Raw genomic sequence first — 25,429 nt, 5'->3', positions numbered from 1 at the left:
AAACCATTTCTTATAAGCTGGTTCCCACGAAATGGGCCTAGAGTTGTACTTTCAGGGGAAATTAAATTAAATGTCCAAAAATAAAGTTTCCAAAACAACTTTATCCAATTTTCTTACCATTATGCAAATACACCTAATAATTATGTAATGATGAAATTGCCCTTCGGAAAAAGAAACGTGAAAGTTGGAAAAGGAAAAGTCAAACACACGAAATTCGCAAACCCAGCCACACGCATTCGGCCGTCCATCTACCTCGACTTCCACCGGCGATTTTCGCGACTTTTCCAGCGATCAAAATGGCTGAAAAGGTTAGCAAATTAATCGTTGTCAAGTTTTATACATTTTAGTGTAAAGATTTAGGCGATTGGATGCACTTTTTGGGTGTTTTTAGGCTTAGGGGTTCAAATTGAAACATTTGATGAAATGGCTTGATTTGTTGGTGTTTTGGATGAATTTTCTTAGGGTTTTTGTGTTAGAATAAGTGTAGAGTTGATTGTTGATGAAATGAGATTCGAAAAACGAGGTTTAGGAGGTCAAATCAGACCTTGCAAATTCGCGTGGTGAGATTTGTTAGAGATGGGGAGGTATTGGGCATTTTTCAAACTTTCTAGACCACACGAATACATGTGGTTGGAGGGCAAAGTTAATTTTTCAAAGAAATTGCCACACGAATTTATGTGGTGGAGGGCAAAATGCAGTTTTTCAAAGGTTTCCCACCACACGGATTCGTGTGATGGTGGTTGGGGGTGGATTGTTTTTACTTGGAAGGCTTTCTATATAAACTAACTTTTTATTCACTTTTACCAACTGCTATCTCTGGCTTCCCTATTTCATAGCAGCTCCTTAGTATGTTTTACTTTTGTGATTCTGAACGCCGTTATTAACTCAAAACTGAACATATTGACATTAGCATACCTGCCAGAATACTTACATACTATACCCTTTTACATGGACCTCCTTTAGTTGAATTCTTTTGCAGTTATAATCTTGGTTGTTAAGCTTCTGTCACTGACAGATATGATTTGATTTATCATTGTTGATAAACAGCTCCTGCTCCTAATAGTAATAATGCTTCAAAGATCCGATTGAATTCAAACTTCTTCATCTCCATTATCTTGAGTCTCCTTTATCTCTATCTTTATAATTAACGTTACAGTACTTATGGGTTTGCTCAATTTTTTTTTTCTCATGTTGTATTGAGAATAGGAATGGAGTAGTGTGCTGCTATGTTTTGATGTAGTAATAGCGTATGAGATGTTGAATGCTAGTGTGGTGTATTTAACTCTTCCACTTGAAGAGTTGTACCTCAATGATTATATGTAATTCTATTATGGTGGGCAATAAAAGTCTATTCCAGCTTGATTTGATTTGCAGAACTTCTTATTCTGTTCCTTGATATATCATATAGTTTATTAAGATCTCTTATTTTCTCCATATTGCAGGAAGATATGTTTATTGTAAGTCACACAAAAACCCAATATAATATGTGAATGGGCTATATATGTTAGAGTTTGGCACATTTGCAGATTCAATTTGGACTCACTAAATAATGTCTTAAAGCTTATATTGAGTTATTAATGAAGAATAAACTATACAGATGACAGTTTGTGAAAGCATTATCTGGTTAGGGTTTATATAAAATAAAGAAATCATAGTTTTGGTATTATTTGGGATATTTAGGATAATTTTGTTTAACTTTTTTATAATTTGGGTATTTTTGTTTAAGCTAAAAAAATTATGAGAATTTTTTTTGACCCATAAAATATGAATAATTTAATTAATTTTCCTATTTGCACACCAGAGTGCTTTAATTCAGGAAACCACAGTCGTTTATTGGAAAAAAAAAAAACTATTTTCCATTTCTGGAACTAACATTTTAAGAGAAAACTTATGTGCATACCAGTATATGTGATTGGATTTTTTAACATAAAATCATTTAATCACATGCGGAATATTTATTTGCGGCATAAAATCCTCTCATGGATTTCGGACTGTGCAAAAGAATCGCCGTATAATATTCGATAAGGGGAGGAAAGAAATTAATGCTGGCGTCATTCTATACGCCAGCAATTGAACTGATGACACCATGCCTGTCTCTTTCATTTATTTTTAAAAATAAATTCCAATATTTTATTATATAAACCTACCAAATTTCCCTATATGAAGCCCACCCCAGTTCATTCTTCACCTTCTTTGGTCTTGCATTTGGTAGCGTTTCTCATCGTTTCAGCGTGTCGTCGAAGCATTAGCTAAGTTTTCCTTTTTCTTTTCAGCTTTCTCACTTTCGCTTCCTTTATTTGATTTCATCAAAATATTGTTTTGTGTTATTGTTGAATCCTAGATCTGTTTTAAATTAGGGTTTTATTTGTAACATCTTGTCTTCTATTCGATTCGATATTAGGGTTCTTTTAAACTATACCTATGATTCTAGATTTTCTATAAGTTATTTGATCCTCATGTGGAGAATTCGACTTCTTCATTCTTTTTCGGTTGTATTTCTTTACTGGTTTTATGTGTTTTCATTGATTAATTCTAAAAGTATCTTTCGTGACTGAATTTTCCGATCTCTAGTTCTTTCAATCCCATTTTCCTACTTCTAACCCTTAGTTGTCTAATTTAACAATTAATTTTAATAAACAAAGATTTCTCATTAATTTAACCAAAAAGCACTGCTAAGAAGACCAATGGATTCAGTTCAAAGGAAAACAAGTTCCGGCTCCGACAGCGACCCTCGATATGCACACGTTGACGAGAAGAAAAGGAAGAGAATGATATCAAACCGAGAATCGGCTAGGCGATCGAGAATGAGAAAACAGAAACAGATGGAGGATTTGGCTAATGAAATAGCTCAATTGGAGAAGGTCAATGCTGTGCTTAGGCAAAACATCTCTTCTACTAGCCAACAGTACCTGGAGTTGCAATCTGCCAACAATGTGGTGAGGGCTCAAGCCATGGAACTTACTGATCGTTTGCAGTCTTTGAACTCTGTGCTACAGATATGGCGCGAGATTAGTGGACTCAATGTGGAGATCCCTGAAATGCCAGACCCTCTTATGAAACCGTGGCAGCTGCCTTGCCCTGGGCAGCCCATCATGGCGTCCGATGATATGTTTCAGATGTAACATCGAATGGATTTCTCTTGTCGATTTAGGTCTTTTGTGTTTTCCTTTGTGGTGGTTGTTAATTTAGATTTTAGTCGGTTTGGTTTTCTTTTCTATTTGGAGTACCATTTTGCAGGAACTTTGTTTTTGTTAATAATTTGTGTTTATATTTCTGTTTCTATCCATTCTGTAATGCTGTGTCTCTCTTTCTCTTGATTTTCTTCTCAGCCAGAAGTAGACCAAATAATTATTAAACAAAGATTAATTTCAATAACAAGAAAAGTAATAATAAGAAAGATTACTTAGAATAAAACACTAATATTATCTTTCAACATGTATCGTATATCAGAAGACCTCCAATTTTACATAAATGACTAAGAGAACTTATAAATTAGAAAAGCATAGCACTATATGCATTTCAATCTTCGTAAGTGCGGCACTCGACGGTCTCTGGGTTGTCCTTACAGTAAGTCTCCAAAGGGTCTGATTCTTTCTTCTTGTCTCTGGCATGGCTAGCGGCTGCACTGAGTTCCTCGACCTCGTCCCAAGCTGCCACACACTCGCTGCTTGTAGGGTCACCCTGGCAGGCTTCCTCTGCAGTCTTGATGCTTTCTTCCACCTTTTCTGAAATGCTCTCTGGGGCAGCTCTCGGCGGCTGCAATTGCATGCGTCCGAATCTAAAGTGACTGGGCCTTTTCCATGGGTTGTTCAGCCATGGTGACTTGGCAGCCAAAGCTCTTGGGGATTCTGTCATCTTTGCCATCACTCTGGGAGTTGAGAGGTTAATTCCAGCTATTGCTGCCATTGTTGCTTCTTGTTTTCTGGTTCCGTCAGAGTGTTGTGTTGTGATAAAAGATACTGTGATGGTCTTATTCTCTATAATTGAAGGATGCGGTGCCTTAATGAACGCATTTTTCTTATCACTTGATAACCAATTGTAGACTTCCACGTTAGAATTGTTGGAGATATTTTAAAAGAATGAAACAGCACTTCATATTTAACGGTGGTAAGTGCCAAAGGCTGGACAAAAACATCAGCAAAATATGTAGATGAACCAAAGGGCTCTTTAGCCATTAAACTTTCACTTGATATATATAGTAGTTTTTGCACCTCCATTCCTATTTTGAATTCACATCCAATTCGAACTAATTGAATATGAATTAAAATTTTAGTTTAGTAATTAAATTTAAACTCAAATCGATTTTCTCTCTAATATTATTGTGCATCCGTCAGGGATACTAATTACTTTGTTAATAACTATGTTCATTTTGCCCACAACCTACCAAAAAATAATGCATTACTTTGAATAAACCCAAGGTTGAGTTGGACATTAAGGATTTCAACCATTGATTGACTCAATAAGCTTATTAGTTCATAGATTCATTCAAGTATTAATAAATTTCTAAAAGTTTTAAATTTTGAATTTACACCCTTATAATATATTTAATTTTAAATATTAGAGATAACTGATAAATATGAGGTATAAGACTAAATATAAATTTTAAAAATTAAGAGATTAAATATAGTTTTTTTAGCCAAACTCAAGATAAACAAAGAGTCAATTGTTTTTGTTTTAAGCTTAAGTAAAGATTTATCAATTCGATAATCCTAATCTTTGTATTTATATAATAAGTTAAACTTAAACTAAATACTATTTAATTTGGTTCGGTTGCACCTTTAAATTAAATTGTGATATTATATCCTAGAATATAAGGATTTTATCAATGCGTTGAATTTTGACATGTTCTACTGACAGCTGAGAATAAAACATGGGCATATGCCAGCCTAATCTGAATCACTATCCTAATTGGCTGGAATTACAGACAGAAATAATGTTAATGATCTTCTTCAACCCAATGTAATACCGAGTCCGACTGTCTCAATTTATTTTATTGTATGAAAAACAAATGGCAAATGTGGTTACCCTTCAAGTTTATTCAAATATTGGTTCAACTGTCAATATATTAACCATCTCGTCTCGTTATCATAATTAATTTGCTCATATAGGCATAACGAAATACTATAATGAGAGCTTGAAACTTGTAACTTCAGATTACAATAGGGGATAATAATTAAAATAAGCAAAATTTTTTCCGTTTATACCTTTTTAGGCAAACGCATAGTAGTTTTATTTTTATAACCAAAACTTTTTATAACTCCAAAAATACCCTCCCAGCCCTGCATACGTAGGCGCTGAAAGGAAAACTTGAGTGCGTGAGTGCGTGCAGAGTGCGCGCGGTGCGTGCGTGGTGCGTGCGGTGCGTGTGGTGTGTGAGCAATGCGCGCATCCTGATTAATATATATAAACAAAGTGTGAGGGTGCGCGCGCAGTGCGTGCACCCTTTCTTTTATATATATATATATATTAAATAATATAAATAAATATATATATTAAATATTATAATATTTAATATAATATATATAAATAATAATAATAATAATTTTTAAATATATATATTATATTATTATATATTATATATAATATTATAATATAATAAATATATATAATAATATAATATTATATATATATATATATATATATATATATATATATATATATATATATATATATATATATATATATATATATATATATATATATATATATGCACAGTACGCACACTGCATACATACTGCACACTCACTGTACACTATATACAGTGCGCGCACTGCACTCACACTGTGCACACCACGCACTCACGCACTCTGCGCGCACTCTGCGCCACTCCGTATGCACCCACGCACTCCGCATGCACCCACACATTCCGCGCGCACTCCGCACACACTCACGCACTCAAACCTTTCTTCCAGTGCCTACGTATACAGGGCTGAAAGGGTATTTTTGGAGTTACAAAAAAATTTGCTTATAAAAGTAAAACTACTGTGCGTTTGCCTAAAAAGGTATAAGCGAAAATTTTTTTGCCTATTTTAATTAATATCCCTTAGAATAGCACAAAGATCATGCACGATGAGACGTCATATCCAAGCTCATTGGTCCGACCATACATTATTGTTAAAATTGAATATTTTAAAAAAGCAAACAAATTATAATATTTACATTCTAATTAGACAAAGATCAATAAATACCATGTGGCCATATGAGTTATACCGAAAGCTAAAAGTTAGAAGACAGTCACCAAAAAGAGAAAATAAAAATATAATTTGTTTTTTAACCTATTATTACGTACTAGCATATGCGTTTCTTTAATGCTTTGAAAGGTCATGGCGCTCTCTGTTGCCTAGTTCTCCTCTAAAAGAGCCATGACTATGCAGAACCTGAGAGAATCGTTCATGTTCTATGGGAAACTGACTGATGGCTGCGGAACTAATGCGTGTCAAATACTTGTGATGTAAATATAATAGAGATTCTGAAAACGAAGCGGTTGCTGCTAGTGGAACAGTGTTAGCAGATGTAGAGGGTGAAAAATTTCACTCATTGCTATGCTAGTTTGTTTACTGGGAATTCCTTTGTATACAATAGAGATTGCCAAAGTCATTGCTGGATTTTATGTTTTAGTCATGCATATATGCTGAATTGAAAACAAAATAAAATCTAGGGTATCACACCAAGTAAAATCCATATGGCAAAATACTTGTGGGCAAATGAAAACAATGAATCTTGACAATTTATAGTGCAATAATGACATCCACATCTCAATGCATCAATTTATTCATTAAAGACCACAACTAAGCATGAACATCTTAGCTTATTTGCCAAATAAAATCACAAAATGGAACTAAAAGAAAAGTTTAATCTTCTGCAACAACACTAATTTCACCTTTCTCGAGCATATCATAAAATGCCCTCACTTTCCTCTGCTCATTCCAGTGATGCATTTTCCAAATACCACCAACTGCAAAGGCAATTACAATCGCACCACATATCTCCTTGACAACATTTGGTCCTTTCAATGTGGCATGAGCAATCTTGTGGGCAGCCATTTCACTTATAGTTAAAGACAATAAACCTAGAGTCAGCCATTTTTTAGCATGTAGACAATAACACAAGGAAACATATGAACCATTGCAAGAAGAGCTTACTATAAGATGGCAAAACTGAAAACCATAAACCGCTTAGTCTACTTCATGATGTAATAAATACTAAATCAAGCCAAACTTGTGCAGGTACTAGCTAATCATGTCATCAGATGAAGATTACAGACCATTTATATTTCTTTCAGGGTCGGAAACTTGTGCGTGCGTGCATTTAAAATATATATTGCACAAATTGCTTAAAAGTAGGCCTTTCAATGCCCCAAAAAAATTTGGGCTTGGGCTTCAGCTGCCCGTATAACTTTAAGAAATTGCAAAAATACCCCTCCAGTTTTAAAAACCTATAAAAACACTCCACTAAATTAAAAACTAACAATTCAAACACCCATAAAGTACAAGTATTATTTATATCCACTCTAGAAACTAACAACACCATATTGGTAACACTTGAAATCTATAATATATTACAGATGGTTACATAACACTACAATTATTATTTATATCAAATCTAGAATCAGTTGCTACAAAATAATGTCAAACTGGGCTAAGACCTAACACTAAAATGTGCGCAAATATTGGGCCAAACTTATAAATATTATTTTAACAACAAAAAGTAAGCTTGCAAAGTAACAAGTTGATTAATGGATACTCGTAATAGATGATCTAACAAATCAAACCATAGTTGTTTAGGGTTTAGGGTTATAACAAACAAAGCCAAACATATGCGATCAAATTCCTAATTTCATGACATGGCAAAGCATGTCCCTGAATCAAATTCTCATTTTCTCATTACAGAATCCTCATAGTATCCAAGGAAGTGTAGCTAAATATCAAACAACAAAGAACCCAAAAAACCTATGCAAGAGTACCAACTTTAATTTGGAAGAAACTTGCATTGCTTGATCAAATAAATGCCTCCTATGATTATCAAGGGTCAGACAGATTGTAATCTACCATGAGATATAAACAAAAAACTGAATCTATCTTGTATTTCATTTGATGCTAAAGGAAAGTAGTAACCAATCGAAAATTAAACACCAATATTATGCTACTCCATTTTTCAGTTCTCCCATCTACGTTTTTTTCTAAATAAATACATAATGTTAATAAATGATCAAATCATTTTAGGGTTCAGAAAAAGCTGTCAACTCTAGTCCCTAAAAACTAAATAATCATAATCAAAATAGAGCGATCAACATTTAAATTCATACGAAAGAATGATAGTCTTTAATCATAAAAAAAAAGAAACCGATCCAAAAGATCTTCAACATAAAATCAACAACACTTGTTTCCATAATTCTCAAATACATAATAAGTAGATCGGAAACTGAAGCTATACCATATGGTGAAAGAATAATCAAATGAAGCTAGAAAAAAAAAAACAACAGATCAAAGGCAGAGAACTAGGGCTTACCTGAGTGAGTCTGAGAAGAAAATGCGCAAAATCCAATTGTGTGAATAGGCGTTCTGGAGACTCGATTGGCTTATATATTCCAACTTCCCTTTTAGTTGCAACATAGTAAATCTCTATTTTGCCACTACCATGCAGTTTGGGCTTAGAAAAGTATATATGGGTTGGGCTTTCTAAAGGGGACGATTTTCTTTCGTTTTAAAATAATTAAATTTTTTATAATTTATATTGCGTAGAGACGAAAGTCAAGGTAGAGGAGAAGGAGATGCTAAAATCTTGTCAGTTTGAAAAAAACATAATAATAATAAGAAAGATGAAAGTCTGACAGTGGAGGACAAGTCTGGTATATTTGAGCATAAAACTGGGGCGATATTTCCAATGTTAAGAAGACACGACTATGATGCTCACAATTGTTCTTACGTTATACTCCAACAAATTAAAACAATAATAATGAAATAATATAATATTAAATACAAGATGAAATTATATGGTCATCTTATAAATATATAGAGTAAATCACATTTTCTCACCCAAAGTTTGATCTAAGAACACTTTTACACCCTATAGAGCATAAATAATATTATTTTAGGCAAAATTAAACTTTGATTATAAAAAACTATGAAAAGACAAACTTACAGTTTATCAGATTTATAAATCAAATTGAAAATTTTCAACATAACAATTTAATTATTAAAAATGTTTAAAACCAACAAATCAGGTTTTAAAGTCTTTTGGAAGCCCTAATATTGGTGTTGCCTTTTTTTACTGTTACCACAATCTCACTATAGTCACCCTTAAAGTTTAAAATGTTGTAATGACACCTCTTTCGGATTTAACTGTAAAAAATATTTTATGGATGTAAATATCAAGTTTTAAAAATATTTTTAAATTGTTTAAAACACCCCAAACTTTTATGAATTTCCAAAAGCCTGTAAAACTTTCATTAATTGATATTCTTATTTAATTTTTGTTAATTTTGGGTTATATAATTATTTTGCAAAATAAAATGGTTAGGATAATATGATAATTTCAATTTCAAACACCATGTCAGTTTTGTTTTTTTCTTTTGAATAAAAATGTGCTATTTATACTATCCAATGGTAAAAAAGTGTTTGTAAACCAAATTTGAGGTGCAAAAATGTAATTTACTCAAATACACGTACTATATGTGTTAAATTACTAATATATATTTATCAGTTTAAAAATTTATCATATAAACTCATAAAAATTTTAAAAATTTTAAAATATTATATTTTGATTAATTCTTTAAATGTAATATCATTTTTGTAATTATTGAGAGATGTATTAAAATTTTAAAATTTTCAAAACTATAACTAAACTTTGTTTAAAATTTTTAAAATTACCTAAATTTGTTATTAATACTCTTAATATTTATAAAACTTGCAGTTTATCTCTAAAATTTTGAAACTAAAAGATCAAGAAAGAAAAGAAAAACAAAAAGAGCAAGAAAAAAAAATGGTAAATATAAAATGATTGGTATTTTTTAATTAAGGAAATTTATTAAAAGAAGTAGACAAAATTTAAACTAAAAAGAAAAAGGATAGAATTTAATTTTTTTAAATTTAATTGCAAAAATTTGTCATTATAAGGAACCCGGGTGGAAAATATTCTGATGGCCATAATTAAGTTACAAGGCCAAAAGACTTATTCCCAAGGTTTATTTAAAAATCAAATTGGTATTAGTTAATTTTCAAAAATTCAAATACCTACTCATAAGCAATTTTCTGTTAAAAATTTCAGTTAGAGCTAGAGGTGAAACAGTTATTTATTAAAAAAATTAAAACAAACTAAATATTTATCACAACTTCCCTGCCAAATTTTCTTCAAAATTTGAAAAGTGATTATTTTTTCCCTAGATTTTTCCTTTTTTGATGATGATTTTTTCTTGATTGTCGGTTGATTTTCCCTTTTTCTTCTCTTTTGGTCGGTCCCCTCGCTCCATCCTTCGTAAGAGAAGAAGACTATTGTCTCCGATGAAAGTAAAATAAAAGCAAAAAGAGTCGATTAGTGAGGGAGAAGAAAGAGAGAAGGTCGATCGATGGGTGAAAAGAGTGAATCATTAGAAGAGGAAAAATCAAAGGAAAAATTGTAAAATTTTAAATTTTGAAAGAAATTTTGAGAGAGGGATCTAAGATTTTAAAATTTAAACGAGAAAATATTATAAAAGTTTAGTTTTTTTAAATTTTTATTAGATGATAATTTTACCTCTTATTTTATTAGAGATTTTTGATAAAAAATTATTTATAAATAGGCAAAACTTAAACGAAAAGAACAGATCTTTTGTCCTAAATTCAATAATTACATCAGCCAACTCAATAAACCATAGTATTGATCAAGTCCAACAGTCTGTATCTGCCAATTGGAATATACTCGCTCAACCAATTGTAATAAGTTACCTGCACTTCACCTGCTCAACAAATATCAATTTCCTATCAAAACCAAAACCAAACCAAACCAAACCAAACCCATTCATATTAAAAATGGCGCTCTCACTCTGCTCCGCCAAATCGCTTCCTCTCCTACTACTCATCTCAGCCATTCCCGTGGCTTACATCATCTCTCTGGAGCGAACCAAACCTGCCACACATGTGTACCACTACCACAGCTCCGGTTACCTGCGCGAGTGCGCCAAGTGGGATCAATCCAACCGTCGATTTCTGGTCTCCTTTATGGGCGGAGGAATTGGTCAGGTATCCGTGCCTGATGATCACTCACCCGACACTGTTCTAGATGAAGTGACGGTAGTCAAAGAAGCCGACTTGGCCGGTAATGCGTCTTTGGGGATCTCCGTGGACCAGCCTAGGAATCGCCTCCTTGTGGTCGTTGCAGACCTTTTGAGGAATAAGTATAATGGGCTCGCTGCTTATGATTTGTCCACATGGAAACGTTTATTTCTCACCCAACTCACTAGCCCAAGTAAGTTTTTTATATAATATTTTACTTTGGCTAATTATTTGAGATGGAATTTTACGTTGATCATTAATTCCATTTCTAAATACATTTGAATGCTACCCATAAATTATTTTTCAATAATTTCAATTCAACACTGTTTTATGAAAATGAAATTGTTCTTAACCCAATTTTTTATCTGCCACGTGTATCAATTAAATTATTAAACAAAAATTGACAAGATTATTTATTATTTAGATTGGAGTTTGCTTTTGGATGCATGCTTTGTTTGGTGCATTAATCTAAGCCGTTCATTTTTTAAATAGTGAAGTCTCATTGTGATCAACGTCATATCATTAAACTTCTTTCTTATCAACCGATTTTATAATAATTTTACATTTTTTTTTAATTTTAATATCTTAACATATGGTGGTTGCTGAAAATTGTACCTTCTGGAAGAGTTATTGATTTTAACTCATGTAAGTGTCCTTGTTTGAGCGAAGGAAAATAAAGATTTTCGTAAATCTATTTTTTATTATTTATATTATTTTATTTTATTTATAAATAATAAAAAATTTTAATAATTTATTATTATTATTATTAATATGATAAATAATATAAAAGATAATCTGATTATTATTTTTATTTTATTTATTAAAAGATTACTAAAATAAAGTAATTTTAATTTTATTATAATATATAATTCTTTTATCAATTTTTTAAAAATAAAAATAATCGTATTTTAAATTAATATAATTAATAACATAAAAAAATATTTTAAAATAATTATATATAAGAATATTTAAATAAAATAATATACTAATATTTTTTTATTACCTTTAATCAAACACAATAATTATTTATACTTATTTATTTTTACTAAACATAATAATAATTTATACCAATAATCTTTAAAGTAATTTATCTTTAATGTAATCTTATAATTTTAGTAATAAAACATTATTAGAACCAAACGACTCTTTAGGGGATAAAAATTCTATTAACTCGATATACCATGATATCCGAACTCAAACTCGGGTTTGTCAAAACTTGATAATCTTGAATCTAGGCTTAAACTGAACTCCTTGGAGCTAAGTCAATTTGATTTAACTTAAATTTGAGTTCAGTTTGAATTTAGTTCTAATATTTATACAAAAACAGTTGTAATAATGTGATCAACTTACATTATTTGCGCAACCAGAGTCCAGAATAATTAGTTGTGGCAGCTTTGGATATGAATATTAATAAGAGGGAGCATCCCTTACTTGATAATTAAATAATATAACTGCTTTGATGAAAGATCTTATTATATTTTCGTTTTTAATTTTAATCTTTGCTTTCTTTGCTGGCTACTTATTTTTTATGCAGGTGATGAGAAATCGTTTGCCGATGATGTAGCAGTTGACATAGAAGGCAATGCATATGTTACAGATGCCAAATCCAGTAAAATTTGGAGGGTAGGAGTGGATGGTGAGCTGCTATCCATTATTAGAAGCCCTCTGTTTATCCCAAAAGAGTGGTACAAAAACTTGGTTGGTCTAAATGGGATTGCTTACCATCCAGATGGGTTTTTGATTGTCATTCATACATTTTCTGGGAATTTGTTTAAGATTGAAATTGGCAAAGGAGCTCATCAAGTTAAATTAATTGAAGTAAAAGGAGGGCCATTGTCATTTGGAGATGGTATAGAGCTACTGTCTGCAACCAAACTTGTAGTTGCAGGGAATCCTTCAGCAAGATTGGTGGAGAGCTCTGATGGGTGGGAGACCGCTTCTGTGGTAGCAAAATTTAGCGGCCCTGCTCATCGTTTGGCCACAGCTGCAACCGTAAAAGATGGAAGGGTGTACCTCAATCACATGTTTGGGTTGGGATTTCCCAAGAAGAAGCATGCCCTAGTCGAAGCTGTTTTCTGAAAACCTGGAAGCTCCTCCACATATGTCCTCAAAACCGTTGTGTAGCTAAATTATGTTGCTTTCTTGCTTTTAATTTTGTATTGTACCAGTATCATGGAAAACAATAAACAGTTTTGTAACAGATTCCTCTTAAAGTGGTATTCTTCGATTAGGCTTTCCAGTCAAATTTAAGATCATTGACCGATCTCAATGATAGTTAGTTATTAATAGGAATTAATATTATATTACATCATTACTGTTTTAATTTATTGGAGTATAAGGTAAGAACAATTTTAAGAATATTTACCGTGGCCCACGTTGCAGGTCACTCTTGATTGCTCTAATTAGGCCGGCTGACTTATTTTCACCCCAGGTTTAAGAAAAAGCCCAAATTCATATCATTCATATCTAAAAACTAGGGATGGCAATGGGGAGGGGATATCAATCCCCGTCCCCGTCCCCACCCCGTCTCCGTTACGAGGATAAAAAAGAATCTCTGTCCTCTCCCCGCGAAGGAAAATTCCCTCCCCATCCTCTCCCCGTCCCCACGGGGAAAAATCCCCTCCCCATCCCTGCCCCGTCCCCGTAGGAAAAAATCTACTCCCCATACCCGTAAATATAAATTTTAATTCCTTTATGTATTTCAATAAATAAAATAAATCACATTCTCCCAAAATATCACTTGTTACAAGAACTACAAAATATTCATTATTATTTTAGTTCAAATACAAAGTTTTCATTAAATCTAACAATATGCAATAATTAATCTCTTCATTAGTAGCTCTTTATGTTTGTGATTTAGAGTAATTTTATAATAACATTAAATTTAACACTTTTCATTCACTTTAATTGATTTTATCAAGTTTATAATTTCTAGAACTTAATAGTTTAGAAATTATTATATTAATATATTAGATTTAAGGGAAGGGGTGGGGTGGGGTGGGGAGGGGAGGGGATGGGTCGGGCCGGGTTGGAGCGGGGCGGGGCGAGGAGGGGAGGGGAGGGGCGGGGTGGGGCGGGGACATATGTATCCCCGTCCCCGACCCGTCCCCGACTATGGGGATTTTTTTCATCCCCATCCCCACCCATTTCCCCGTTTTTATCGGGGAATCCCCTCCCCGTTAGGGTCGGGGAGGGTCGAGGCCCCTAAAATCGGGTCTAAATTGCCATCTCTACTAAAAACTCAAATTTATATTCATTAATATTTAAAAATTATAATAATTATTGATCTATTAAATTTTAATTTTAATATTATTATTAGAAATAAAATTATTATTTGATTAAAAATATTAATAAAATTTAAAATTTTATCACATTTTTTATTTAATAATTTAATAATTTTTTTCTATTTAAAGTTTGAAAAGTGATAATTTTTTTCTACGATTTTTTTTTAACTCGTTAGCAATTATTAGTCATTTTCAACTCCCTCTCATCTTCTCTCTCTCTCTCTCTCTTGGTCACTCTTTCTTTTCCCTGAGATCGTTTTCGTCAGAGAAAAAGATGAAATCATCTTTGTGTTTAATGAAAATGAAAAGTCGACGATTAGTGACAATGAATGATCATCGGATATAAAAACCTAGAAACTGAATGGGTGAAACTAAAATTTTCTAAAAAACTATGAGAATGATTGTATATAGAAAAAAGATAAAAATTTACAATCCTAAACTTGAAAGTAGAAAAATTCAGTTTTTAAACCTAAAAAATATATGCTTAAGAGATAAAAATAAAAATTTCAGAATTTAAGAGAAATCCTTAAATATATATTTAAATAAAATTTTTAATTAATTATTTTATTTTTAATAATAATAATAAAATTTAATATATAGATAAATTTTTAAATTTTTAAAAATTAACAAATATAAGTTTATATTTACCTAAAACGCGTGCGTGGTAATAAAATTAACATTTGTCGCCCCAGTTTACGCTCAAATAGACAATACCAGTCCACCTATGCAATTTTAAATTATTTTACATATTAAAGGTGGACCTATTGCTAATGCAAGATATGACGATACACCAAATATTTTTACTCTATTTCCCAAACAGATGCTTTCTATATAAAGTCTACTAAACCAATTCAACCCTAACAGATTAGCACTCCCCCAATTCCCGATTTGCCGGCCACCGCTCCCAGCCGCTGCTCGTCGACGTCGAACAACAATCCATCTTCAATCCCGTTTTATAAGACAACTTTTTCAGAGGTATGGTTTCTATCTATTACTTTTCCTTCTTACCCAACTCATTCGCAAATTATTCATTTCAGAGGTGGGGCTTTCTATCTTTTAATCTTTTTCATCAGACTTTGGAGAGGTTTAATGCCATTTATAGATTAGTCATTAATTAAGTTTCTAATGATACAAAAATCTTGTGTTTAAATGGGTTGTTCTAGGCATTTTCAGTGCCTAATACGAGTGACCATTTGTTGGAAATGATATAATGAGAAATATCCAGTAATGGAATTTGATTTAGGTAGAGTAGAGTTTGCTTATTGGATGAAGAAATATCATATGTGGAAAAGAAAATTTATGATATAGAAATGTGGTTTACACGTAGCAGTTGGTATATGGGTTGTTGAAAATGTGGGTTTGGGTGGTCTTTTTTGAGGTGATCAGATTTAGACTGTGCAGTGTGCATAGTATCCCTAAATCATGTTTATATGACTCTCTATATAATGAAAGAATGAGACAAGGTGACTGGATTTATATAATGAATCCTATGTTCTTTTAGTTTTCTGAAGTTGTTTGAAATTTTAGTTGCTAGAATCAAAGACGGAAAAGATAAAGAATTTATATTTCTGATAAGGAACAACTATGGTTTGTTTTGTTAGATCATCTATTATGAGTCTCCATTAATCAACTTCTTACTTTGCAAGCTTACTTTTTGTTGTTAAAATAATATTTATAAGTTTGGCCCAATATTTGGGCACATTTTAGTGTTAGGTCTTAGCCCAGTTTGACATTATTTTGTGGCAACCGATTCTAGATTTGATATAAATAATGATTGTAGTGTAACGTAACCGTCTGCAATGTATTATAGATTTTAAGTTTTACCAATATGGTGGTGTTAGTTTCTAGATTAGATATAAATAATACTTGTACTTATGGGTGTTTGAATTGTTAGTTTTTTATTTAGTGGAGTGTTTTTAAGGGTTTTCAAAACTGGAGGGGTATTTTTGCAATTTCTTAAAGTTATATGGGCAGCCTGAAGCCTGAGCCCGAATTTTTTCGGGGCATTGACAGGCCTACTTTTAAGCAATTCATGTAATATATATTTTAAATACACACACAAGTTTCCGACCCTGAAAGAAATATAAATGGTCTGTAATCTTTATCTGATGACATGATTAGCTAGTACCTGCACGAGTTTGGCTTGATTTAGCATTTATTACATCATGAAGTAGACTAAGTGGTTTATGGTTTTCGGTTTTGCCATCTTATAGTAAACTCTTCTTGCAATGGTTCATATGTTTCCTTGTGCTATTGTCTGCATGCTAAAAAATGGCTGACTCTAGGTTTATTTTCTTTAACTATAAGTGACATGGCTGCCCACAAGATTGCTCATGCCACATTGAAAGGACCAAGTGTTGTTAAGGAGATATGCGGTGCAATTGTAGTTGCCTTTTCGGTTGGTGGTATTTGGAAAATGTATCACTGGAATGAGCAGAGGAAAGTGAGGGCATTTTATGACATGCTTGAGAAAGGTGAAATTAGTGTTGTTGTTGAAGATTAAACTTTTTCTTTTAGTTCCATTTTGTGATCTTATATGACTCATAAGCTAAGATGAACATACGTAGTTGTGGTCTTTAATGAATAAATTGATGTGTTGAGGTGTGGATGACATTATTGCACCATAAATTGTCAGGATTCATTTTTTTCATTTTCCCCCAAGTATTTTGCCATATTGAATTTACTTGGCTTGATGCCCGAGATGTTATTTTGTTTTCAATTGAGCATATGTGCATGACTGAAACAAAAAATCCATCGAGCTTGGTAATTATAGTGGGTGGTAATTTTAGGTCACCTTATTGCTTCACTGGATATCTTATTAAATATAATGACCCTGAAGATACTTACTGCCGTGAAGCCTAAGCCCCGCAAGGCTTTTTGGGTGGAAATTTGAATAAAATTCTTTTTTAAAAATAGATTTTGGTTTAAATTTATATAAAATAATTTTATGTATTCAAAGTAGGTGCATATAATATCGTTTTATTTATATCAATAAAATTATGTGTATATATTTTGAATATATAAGTAGATATATATTTATGTGTATTATCATGTGATTGGTTTATTTTTAATTAAAAATAAAGTAATATTTGATCATGTAATAACATATATAAGAGTATATTTATTTGTGTATTTAAAATAAGTACATATAGAATTGCTTTTCAATAAATTTTCACTTTTGTTTGGACAAATGTATATGATAATTTTTTACTTGACAATTACTTTATTAAATAAATGTTATATATGTTTTTAAATTTTCGAATTTAAATTTTTAGATTGAATCTTTGCTTTTCAGAACCTTCAAAAGTATATACAAGAAAAGAATTTAGAGTAGTAACGATATGATGGCAATGGCGTCAAATTTGCTAATATGCATATTGACATCATATAAATCAAACGGTAAAATACATAAGCTTGATGACGCTGATAGGATGATAATACGATTCAGGCTAACTAGCGCTTTCCCAGTTCCAGTTGGTTTAAGATAACAATGGCATGGAAAATCATTGTTACCATCATAATAAAAAATAATAATAAAAGGAAAAAGAAAAATAAGTTTAAATTATGAAAATGAAACTGATACATCATAAACTCCTTTCCCAACAAGGCAACGACATGGTTCAGCTCCTATAAAGATTATCTATTGCATTGTAAAGTGCAGCTAAAATTTTTTCTAGCTTATTGACTACAAATTATGTTTTGGCTTTATTACCCAGTCTATTTTATTGTTTGACCCTCATAATCTCTTAAGGCACACTGGCATCTATATCACTAATCCCAATATGTATATTTTATTGGTCATGCAGAAGCAGTACTTTCTAATGGATGAAATGGTAATACTAGAGCTTGATCCAAATGTAGATTGTGCATGTACATCAATGAGACTGATGTTTCTTGGCTCTGCCTTGGGGGACAGATGCATCATCTCGCTTCGAACTCTCGGGTTTCCGAGCCCAAGCAGGTGCTTGGTCTGGCCCATAACGATAGTCATAAAAAAGTTCCTCGCTAGCTTCAATATGCTCCTTGGCAAATATGCCTACGCGGTTATCTCCAGCAACCAGCATCACCTATGCAGTTGACATATTAGTTTTACTTACTGTAACTTGAAACGAAACTAATGCAACTTTTATACCTTTGCATAGCAGTTTGGATTAGATGAGTGGTTTGCAAATTTCAGCTTATCTCCTTTGCGATAAGCATCAAGGACAAACTGCAATGAATCAAATGGAAAACTTCAGATCTCAGACCTTAGAAGTCCACCAATAAAAGATAATGGTCGTGGCTATGTAGACATAAGGGACATAAAACAACATTGTCCTCATTGTAACCAGAAGATGTCACTTGCCTGATCATTCAAGTCAAAAAGGAATGATGAATTTGCACGGTCATAAATTTTCCCACGTTTGTCTGCTTCACGATGGGAGATCAATTCACCAGTATACTCTCCAAGATAATCATTTTTGTTGACCGAATTCTGAAATCACATCATCTAGTTCATTAACCAGACTGGCAAGAAACTATAGGAAAATATGACACAATGACCTATATTACCTTTAAAAAGGCTCCCCATCCAGCAACATCAGATTTTGCCAAGAGAATCTGAAAAAGGGCAAATGAAATGAATGACATTTTGTATATTCAAAATTGTTTTCGGTTCCTACAGAACCAATTTGATGAACAAAATCATTCGGCATTTCTCACCCTCTGTTGTTGCCTTAGAAGCAGCCTCATGTTTCCACATTGACCGTCACCTCGTTTGGGTGGCTCACCCAATGAACCATCTCCACAACTGCATAAAGCATGTAAATTTTACGGAAATGCTAAAAATGGAATGCAATTTCAGCATTTATCCAGTCAGGGGCATGCAATATTTTAAAACATCCATCAAAGCTCAATTACAAAAGACAACCACTTCAGACCTTGAACAATTGGAATAACCCGATTGCCAAAGATAATCCAAAACAAAAATAAAAGATCAAGTATTTTTCCTCATAGAACTCTTAAGCATGAAAATATAGTTCCATTTTAATGAGAATTCTTCATGTAGTCTATAATGGATGCACCCCCATCCCTCCACCTCACAGAGTGCATTCTCTGCTTTCATTCCTAATTGTTCCTTTTTCTTACTCTACAGTGGCTAATCGCATAAGGTTGCATGTTCTAATGCCTAATAACCTGGATGAAGATTTCCACTTTATTCAGATATAGCTTGATGAGCAACATTAACTTTAATCTTTGCATATCAGGAAACTATTTTAGTTCTATGAATTCTAATGGGTCCTGTTCTCTTAGAGAACTGCCATATGAAGCAGGCACAGCACAACAAAGTTCTATCGCTAAATTGAAATTATCCTTGTAAGAAGGAAAATCTAAAATTGAAGACAGACTTAATTATACAGTATCAATGAATTATGCCGTAGTGTCAGAAAATAAAGGCAATAAGCACACAAAACTCGTTACCTAACCCAGCAATTTCGACAAACATCTGGGTCACATTCACGTCCAGCAGCAAAACACGGGCATTGTCTGCTTCTGCATTGACTCTTTGCACAGTGGCATCCCCTAAACCGATTTTTGCAACTCTTAGAGCACCTTAAAAAGTAACCAAAAGTTGTGTGAATTGTAGTAAAGACAGTTAATATATATAGACACACACAAATATAAATGGATGGAACAAACAATTACTTAATGAAGTTCTATTTGGAACTAAAAGCAAGAAACAAAGTTTTACTGACCACAAAATTAGACTTAAGAAAAACAGGATTGAAAATAAAATTGTCAACCAGCTTCCATGCAACTATGCCAGCAATAGGATTCTGTTCCACAATTGACAATTACAATGGATATGGTTGACATATTTAACAATTTACGTGAAATGAATTCTCATCGTAAGAGGCATGACACAATCCAGCCTATTTCTCTTGACCATGATGCCACAAAACCTGATGGGTGCACAAAGGCTTTCCAACATCATGTATCATTTATCATTAACCTTATAAAACAAATCAACATACCCACAATATTTCTCACAGCAAGTTCCGTTATGCAAGCAGGGGCATTGCTTTCCACACATAGACTGGCATCCACATGGTGTATATTGCTTACAAGACTGATTTTTACCATCTGCAATTCTTTTCCAAATTGATGGATGACCAGCAGATTTCCAAGAATATTTAAGCTTTCGCGTTCTGCCCCTTCTACGAAGTAATCTTGGTCTTGTTGGCATCTCCTGCTCCTAAAACAACAATAGAAAAAATGCAACTGCAATGGCAAACAAATAAAAAGCAGTAAAAAGGGTGTAACAGCACATACTGTATAATCTGTATCAGCTTTCCGGTGCTCTTCCAAAAATGAACTTGCTGCAACTGTTTTGTGAGGAATTGATGAACCACCTTCACGCATGTAACTTGATACTTCTATGCAAGTCTTCAACCCAGACAGTAAGTTCCTGGCTATAAGGCAACTGCACAGACAATACACATGAAAATAATAAAAATATATAGAAGGTGCAAATAAAACTAAATCAAAAGTTCTCAAGTATAGCATGTTCATTATGCCAAACAAAATGTTAGCTGTACCTGTTTCTCCCAAATATCTCCACTCCCTTCGAGTACAGTTCCTTCTCAATAGGTTTCCACTCAGAGCTCCCTTCAACTTTGGAAGATGTCTGCTGCAATTCAGGCTCATACGTGACATCTTTGGCTTCACCCCTAATATTTGGCTCAACCTTATCATGAAGAACACTACTGGAGCTAGTAAATTTCTCTGATACATGTTCAATGGATTCACTTTTTGAATCTTCAGTGATCATTTGAAGGTCTCTGTCACTGGATGCACCAATATGACAACTACTTTTTGCATCCATACTAGATACCGCATCACTGGATGCAGTAATTACATCCAAAGGCAGTAGTTTCTTTTGCTTTTTACTTGAAGAATTCTGAAGATCATCAGAAACTTGTATCAATTCATTCAATTCTTCCTCTGTCGGTTGTAAGGCCTTGCGCTTTCCCACAGTTTGAATGGTAGATGTATCTGTATTCAGAGCTCTAATAGCAACTACAGAACTATGACCAGCCTCTGAAGTAATGGATAAAACTTTTTCAGAATTACTTCTTCCATCTGGAATGAGGTCTGTATCATTATCAGCACCAGGCTCTTCAGCATCAGAGGGCACTGCACTTCCTTCGTTGGTGTCTTTCTTTCTTTCTGAAACATTAATAGTTGAACCTTCTAGCACATCTTGAACGGTTCTTAACTGCAAGGTATTCATGTGGAATCAGACTTCACAAATTTCAAGATGGCTCCAAACCAAAGAAATAATAAGGGTACATTATTACCCTGTTAGCAAGTCCAGAACCCCATATTAAAAGAAAAAAAAACATACCTGGAGGTAACAATGATCACTGCAAGGTTTCCTTTCATCTTCATATTCAGACCAATATGACTGTTTTTCACACTGTCAAGAAAAGCAGTCCACAGATAAGCTAATATATGTAATCAGATACAGTTGACGAAAAATGAAAAACATGTCTACTCACAGGATTAATTAAAGTTTGAGAACATCCATGAAGACGGCAGTCAAATAACTGTTGGATAGATACAACCAGATAAGTATTGTGTGAATGCAATTGACAGGGTTATATCAAATACTGTCATACCAAGCAACGACGACAAAAGAGATTATCAAAAGAATCCAAAGCAGCACTAAGGGTCTTGTCCAGAGAAATGCCCACTTCATATCCAGAATCCCCAGAATCTTTTAAATCTTTGTCATTATCTTTCTCCTTTAAAATGTTGTATCTCTCCTGCAAAGTCCAAACACAATATCTATCTTAGTAATACATAAGATTTAATTTCTCTTTCGGAACATCATCAACATTTCCTACTTGTTTGTAATTTATGTATGTTGAAAAAAATAAAATCAAGCATATTCCAAAAAGTAATGATCCTGTTCCCAATTAATTCAATACCTGTATTTCTGAAGTGGCTACCCCAGTGAATTGGCTGACAATATTAATTACTTCCTCACCTAGTCCATGCTCCTGAAAGGCCATCCTGACAAATTGATGGTACTAGCTATACTCATTTGGATTAAGATGAATAAACAAGCAGGTTATCAGTAAGACCAAATGATAAACATAACCTAAGGTCATAGTACTGCATCTGCTCTGAATACCTGAAAAAGCAAGCTATATATATAAAGTTGAGAATGATAAGTGTTGGCACAATCAAGAGGCAGGTACTAGCTAATTTAGCAAGTAGGGTTTTTTGTTGTTGTCACAAGATCTTTGTCAAATCTCGCTCTGCCAAAGCTGTGGCCTAGAAGGGAAAAAGGGGAAGGAAAAAATATAAACCTCAGCCAAGAGGTTCAAAAACTATCAGTAAGAACGGAAACTGATAGCAGATTTATCATACTGGCAATCTTTCAAAGTGCCTTTCATTCATCAGTTTAAATTTTTTTAATCATCAATACGTAATTTCCACCAAAGAATTTTGAGTTGCCAACAATGCCTAATGCTTGAACTACCCACCATGACATCAAGTTAATACCAGATATAATTGTTTAATAGAAAGAATAAGAATGTAAATTAAGTTAAACCTTTCAAGCACATTAATGCAAAACCAGTTTCATAACAAATAAATAAATTTGTAGACATTGCATCTGACTTTAACATACCATATAATGCGATCTTCAGCGTCAGTGAATTCATGTTTCTCCTCCTCAGGTTCTACAATATCTTCCTCACTGTCACTACAGATTAGTGCTTCACTGCCATGTTGGTCATAATAGATACGTCTTCTTCCAACCACAGACTGGTCTTCAGCCATTCTCTGATTTCTGTGCTGTGTGAGGCATATTTCAGATAAGAAGAGCAACTGTATAATATAGAATGATAAAGGAGGAAAATGAATAGGAAAAATGGAAACGTTGTTTCTAGGAAGAAACCAATTTGCATCATTAAACGAAGATAGTTGGATCAAAATGAACACAAATCAGTATCTTTGAATCATAAGATACAGGGACCAAACTGTCCCCCAAGGTAAACAAATAAATTTCCATCTACTAATTCTGTAGATCATATGAAATTCAACTTGCCAAGGTGGAAATCACTTTCATCAATTATCTTTAGAAGAAAAGGCAAAATAAGATAATCTTCTGCTGCATTTGTTTGCAAAATTCTGAGAGCATGACCATTTAATCTTTCTATGTGACTGTGTGAAGTGTTTTATCCATCAAATTGATCTACATGCATGAAGTAAATCTGTAATTAATATGTGGTTAGTTGATAACACTTCTTTTTCAACATGGAAGATGAATGCTAGGACATCATCCAATAAATTGCACATGGAATTTAGAAAACACAGTGATTATGGATCATACTTGTCCAAGAAGATCCAAGTAGTATATGGTGGTATCTTCTCCATATAGGGAAGCTTTGTACTAATTGAGAACACAACTTCATGACAATTGGCATACTCTTTATCTCCTAATCCTTGACTAAATCCACTGTACTTGCAGAGAGGCATGTTACTGAAACCATTCTCCTGGGTATATGTAACATTCCTTCTTGATGTTGTTGAAAAGAGATGAGAAACATCACTTTCTATTTTCCTTTTATTCTTCTCAAGTTTCTCCTGCATGCAATACATGTGTGAGCTGCATTTTAATTAGCATCATAACAGAAATATACTTATTACATGTGTTCATCTAAAATGTAGAATCAATTCCGAAATATAGTTCTATGAATTTCAATAAAAGGGAAAAATTAACTAAATCCTGGCATTAGATGACAGCAGACCCTTAATCCACAAAGACACTGCAATGGTGGAAGTAGGATCATCTTTGCAGAATCGTAATGCCAACTGAGGAAGGATTCTTTATCAATAAATTTAATCTAAAATTACATGAGAAGCCAACCTAAACTTAAAAAATAAAGCTTGAAAGGAAAATTCAACAACAAAATGATATTTCCTTAAGCAGCGAAGTGCTGGTTATGGTATTAGAATAATAGATCATAGAGCAACCAGTGTCCAATCACAATGCCTACAAAGAAAATCATTAATGCAAAGCAGAAGCATGATAAAAATATGTGAAATTTATGTGCAGTAACATGAAAGACAGATGACTTACTTTTATTGAAACAATTCTCTCGGCTTGAATTTGTTTTTTGAGCTGATTTAGCTTATATAACAAGTTTCCAACCCCATCGCCAGACTGTTCAGCATGAGATTTCTGTCAATTTGAAAGAATCTCTTAAAAATCAGAGAAATTGTGCATTATCATTATATTCAAAATACAATTTTGTTTAACCTAAATGGTATATTTTGTTGATTAGCTATATTGTTAAATTAATTAAGCTCTAATGAATTTCTTTTTCATGATTTCGCAGCAGCCAAACAGAGCATCCATTTACGAAAAAATGGAGATAAAGACCTGCTCCTTAAAATTCATCTCCAATATATGAATTTCTACACTTGCAGATTTCTTATATCGGTTCTATCAATAAGAACTAAAAAAAATCGATAGATTCAAGTATGAGACAACAGTGACGTGTTACTGTGAATTAATGTGATATTCAAAACTGGTGATCAGTATCCCAAACGAGAACAAAGTAAAACACAAAACTATTAACTAATTAAACGATTGAAACAGTAGAGAGAGTCTAACTCTGAGTTTAGAGGAAGAGTCGCTGGCTTTAGACACCATAATTGTGCTGCTCTGCAACTCGATCAACACAGAATGAGTGAGAAACGAAGAAAGTAAATCAAGTATCCCCACATTGGGACGACACGTGTGAAGTGTTAGTGACGTGGACTGCACAAATCCCACTGTGCCTGGGCCAGAAGCGTTACTTTTTTCTTAGTTGGGCAGGCTTCGACACTTCACCAACT

The 25,429-nt window shown here is 33.1% G+C and overlaps 6 protein-coding genes and 1 long non-coding RNA gene across 8 annotated transcripts; 4 read left to right on the top strand and 3 right to left on the bottom strand.

The window, feature by feature from the left end:
• The first annotated feature begins 31 nt into the window (after positions 1 to 31).
• Positions 32 to 1,434, top strand: LOC123223718. Of its 2 annotated transcripts, none has more exons than XR_006503844.1 (2): positions 32 to 308; positions 1,207 to 1,434. It is a non-coding gene; the product is annotated as an uncharacterized LOC123223718 (long non-coding RNA). The 2 variants fall into 2 exon arrangements; XR_006503845.1 differs by having other exon boundaries at positions 1,048 to 1,434.
• Positions 1,435 to 2,143: 709 nt separating this feature from the next.
• LOC123223716 (bZIP transcription factor 53-like) lies at positions 2,144 to 3,286 on the top strand. The gene has a single exon (XM_044647046.1). The coding sequence runs from the start codon at positions 2,685 to 2,687 to the stop codon at positions 3,120 to 3,122; it is 438 nt and encodes a 145-aa protein (XP_044502981.1). The 5' UTR covers positions 2,144 to 2,684; the 3' UTR covers positions 3,123 to 3,286.
• Positions 3,287 to 3,384: 98 nt separating this feature from the next.
• LOC123223717 (calvin cycle protein CP12-2, chloroplastic-like) lies at positions 3,385 to 3,985 on the bottom strand. The gene has a single exon (XM_044647048.1). It carries the CDS (start codon positions 3,904 to 3,906, stop codon positions 3,520 to 3,522), a length of 387 nt encoding a protein of 128 aa, XP_044502983.1. The 5' UTR covers positions 3,907 to 3,985; the 3' UTR covers positions 3,385 to 3,519.
• Positions 3,986 to 6,694: 2,709 nt separating this feature from the next.
• LOC123222594 (cytochrome c oxidase subunit 5C-like) lies at positions 6,695 to 8,632 on the bottom strand. Its single transcript, XM_044645444.1, has 2 exons — positions 8,509 to 8,632; positions 6,695 to 7,047 (listed from the first exon to the last, which is right to left on the bottom strand). The coding sequence occupies exons 1-2, from the start codon at positions 8,610 to 8,612 to the stop codon at positions 6,852 to 6,854; spliced, it is 300 nt and encodes a 99-aa protein (XP_044501379.1). The 5' UTR covers positions 8,613 to 8,632; the 3' UTR covers positions 6,695 to 6,851.
• A 2,322-nt stretch (positions 8,633 to 10,954) lies between these two features.
• Positions 10,955 to 13,504, top strand: LOC123222780. Its single transcript, XM_044645733.1, has 2 exons — positions 10,955 to 11,442; positions 12,784 to 13,504. Exons 1-2 carry the CDS (start codon positions 11,007 to 11,009, stop codon positions 13,326 to 13,328), a joined length of 981 nt encoding a protein of 326 aa, XP_044501668.1. The 5' UTR covers positions 10,955 to 11,006; the 3' UTR covers positions 13,329 to 13,504.
• A 3,336-nt stretch (positions 13,505 to 16,840) lies between these two features.
• On the top strand, positions 16,841 to 17,183 carry LOC123222673 (cytochrome c oxidase subunit 5C-like). Its single transcript, XM_044645570.1, has one exon. The coding sequence runs from the start codon at positions 16,845 to 16,847 to the stop codon at positions 17,034 to 17,036; it is 192 nt and encodes a 63-aa protein (XP_044501505.1). The 5' UTR covers positions 16,841 to 16,844; the 3' UTR covers positions 17,037 to 17,183.
• Positions 17,184 to 18,067: 884 nt separating this feature from the next.
• LOC123223850 (histone-lysine N-methyltransferase EZA1) lies at positions 18,068 to 25,360 on the bottom strand. Its single transcript, XM_044647264.1, has 17 exons — positions 25,206 to 25,360; positions 24,669 to 24,770; positions 23,919 to 24,172; positions 23,214 to 23,375; positions 22,507 to 22,591; positions 22,195 to 22,341; positions 22,075 to 22,122; positions 21,921 to 21,992; positions 21,112 to 21,791; positions 20,846 to 20,996; positions 20,548 to 20,768; positions 19,994 to 20,125; positions 19,235 to 19,322; positions 19,085 to 19,132; positions 18,879 to 19,007; positions 18,666 to 18,743; positions 18,068 to 18,600 (listed from the first exon to the last, which is right to left on the bottom strand). The coding sequence occupies exons 1-17, from the start codon at positions 25,242 to 25,244 to the stop codon at positions 18,409 to 18,411; spliced, it is 2,628 nt and encodes an 875-aa protein (XP_044503199.1). The 5' UTR covers positions 25,245 to 25,360; the 3' UTR covers positions 18,068 to 18,408.
• Positions 25,361 to 25,429: the final 69 nt, after the last annotated feature.

Source organism: Mangifera indica, chromosome 8 (assembly GCF_011075055.1).
Source record: "Mangifera indica cultivar Alphonso chromosome 8, CATAS_Mindica_2.1, whole genome shotgun sequence".
In the NCBI taxonomy this organism is placed as follows: Eukaryota; Viridiplantae; Streptophyta; class Magnoliopsida; order Sapindales; family Anacardiaceae; genus Mangifera; species Mangifera indica.
Note: the sequence above shows the minus strand (reverse complement) of the source record. Positions and strands in the feature narration are given on the sequence as shown.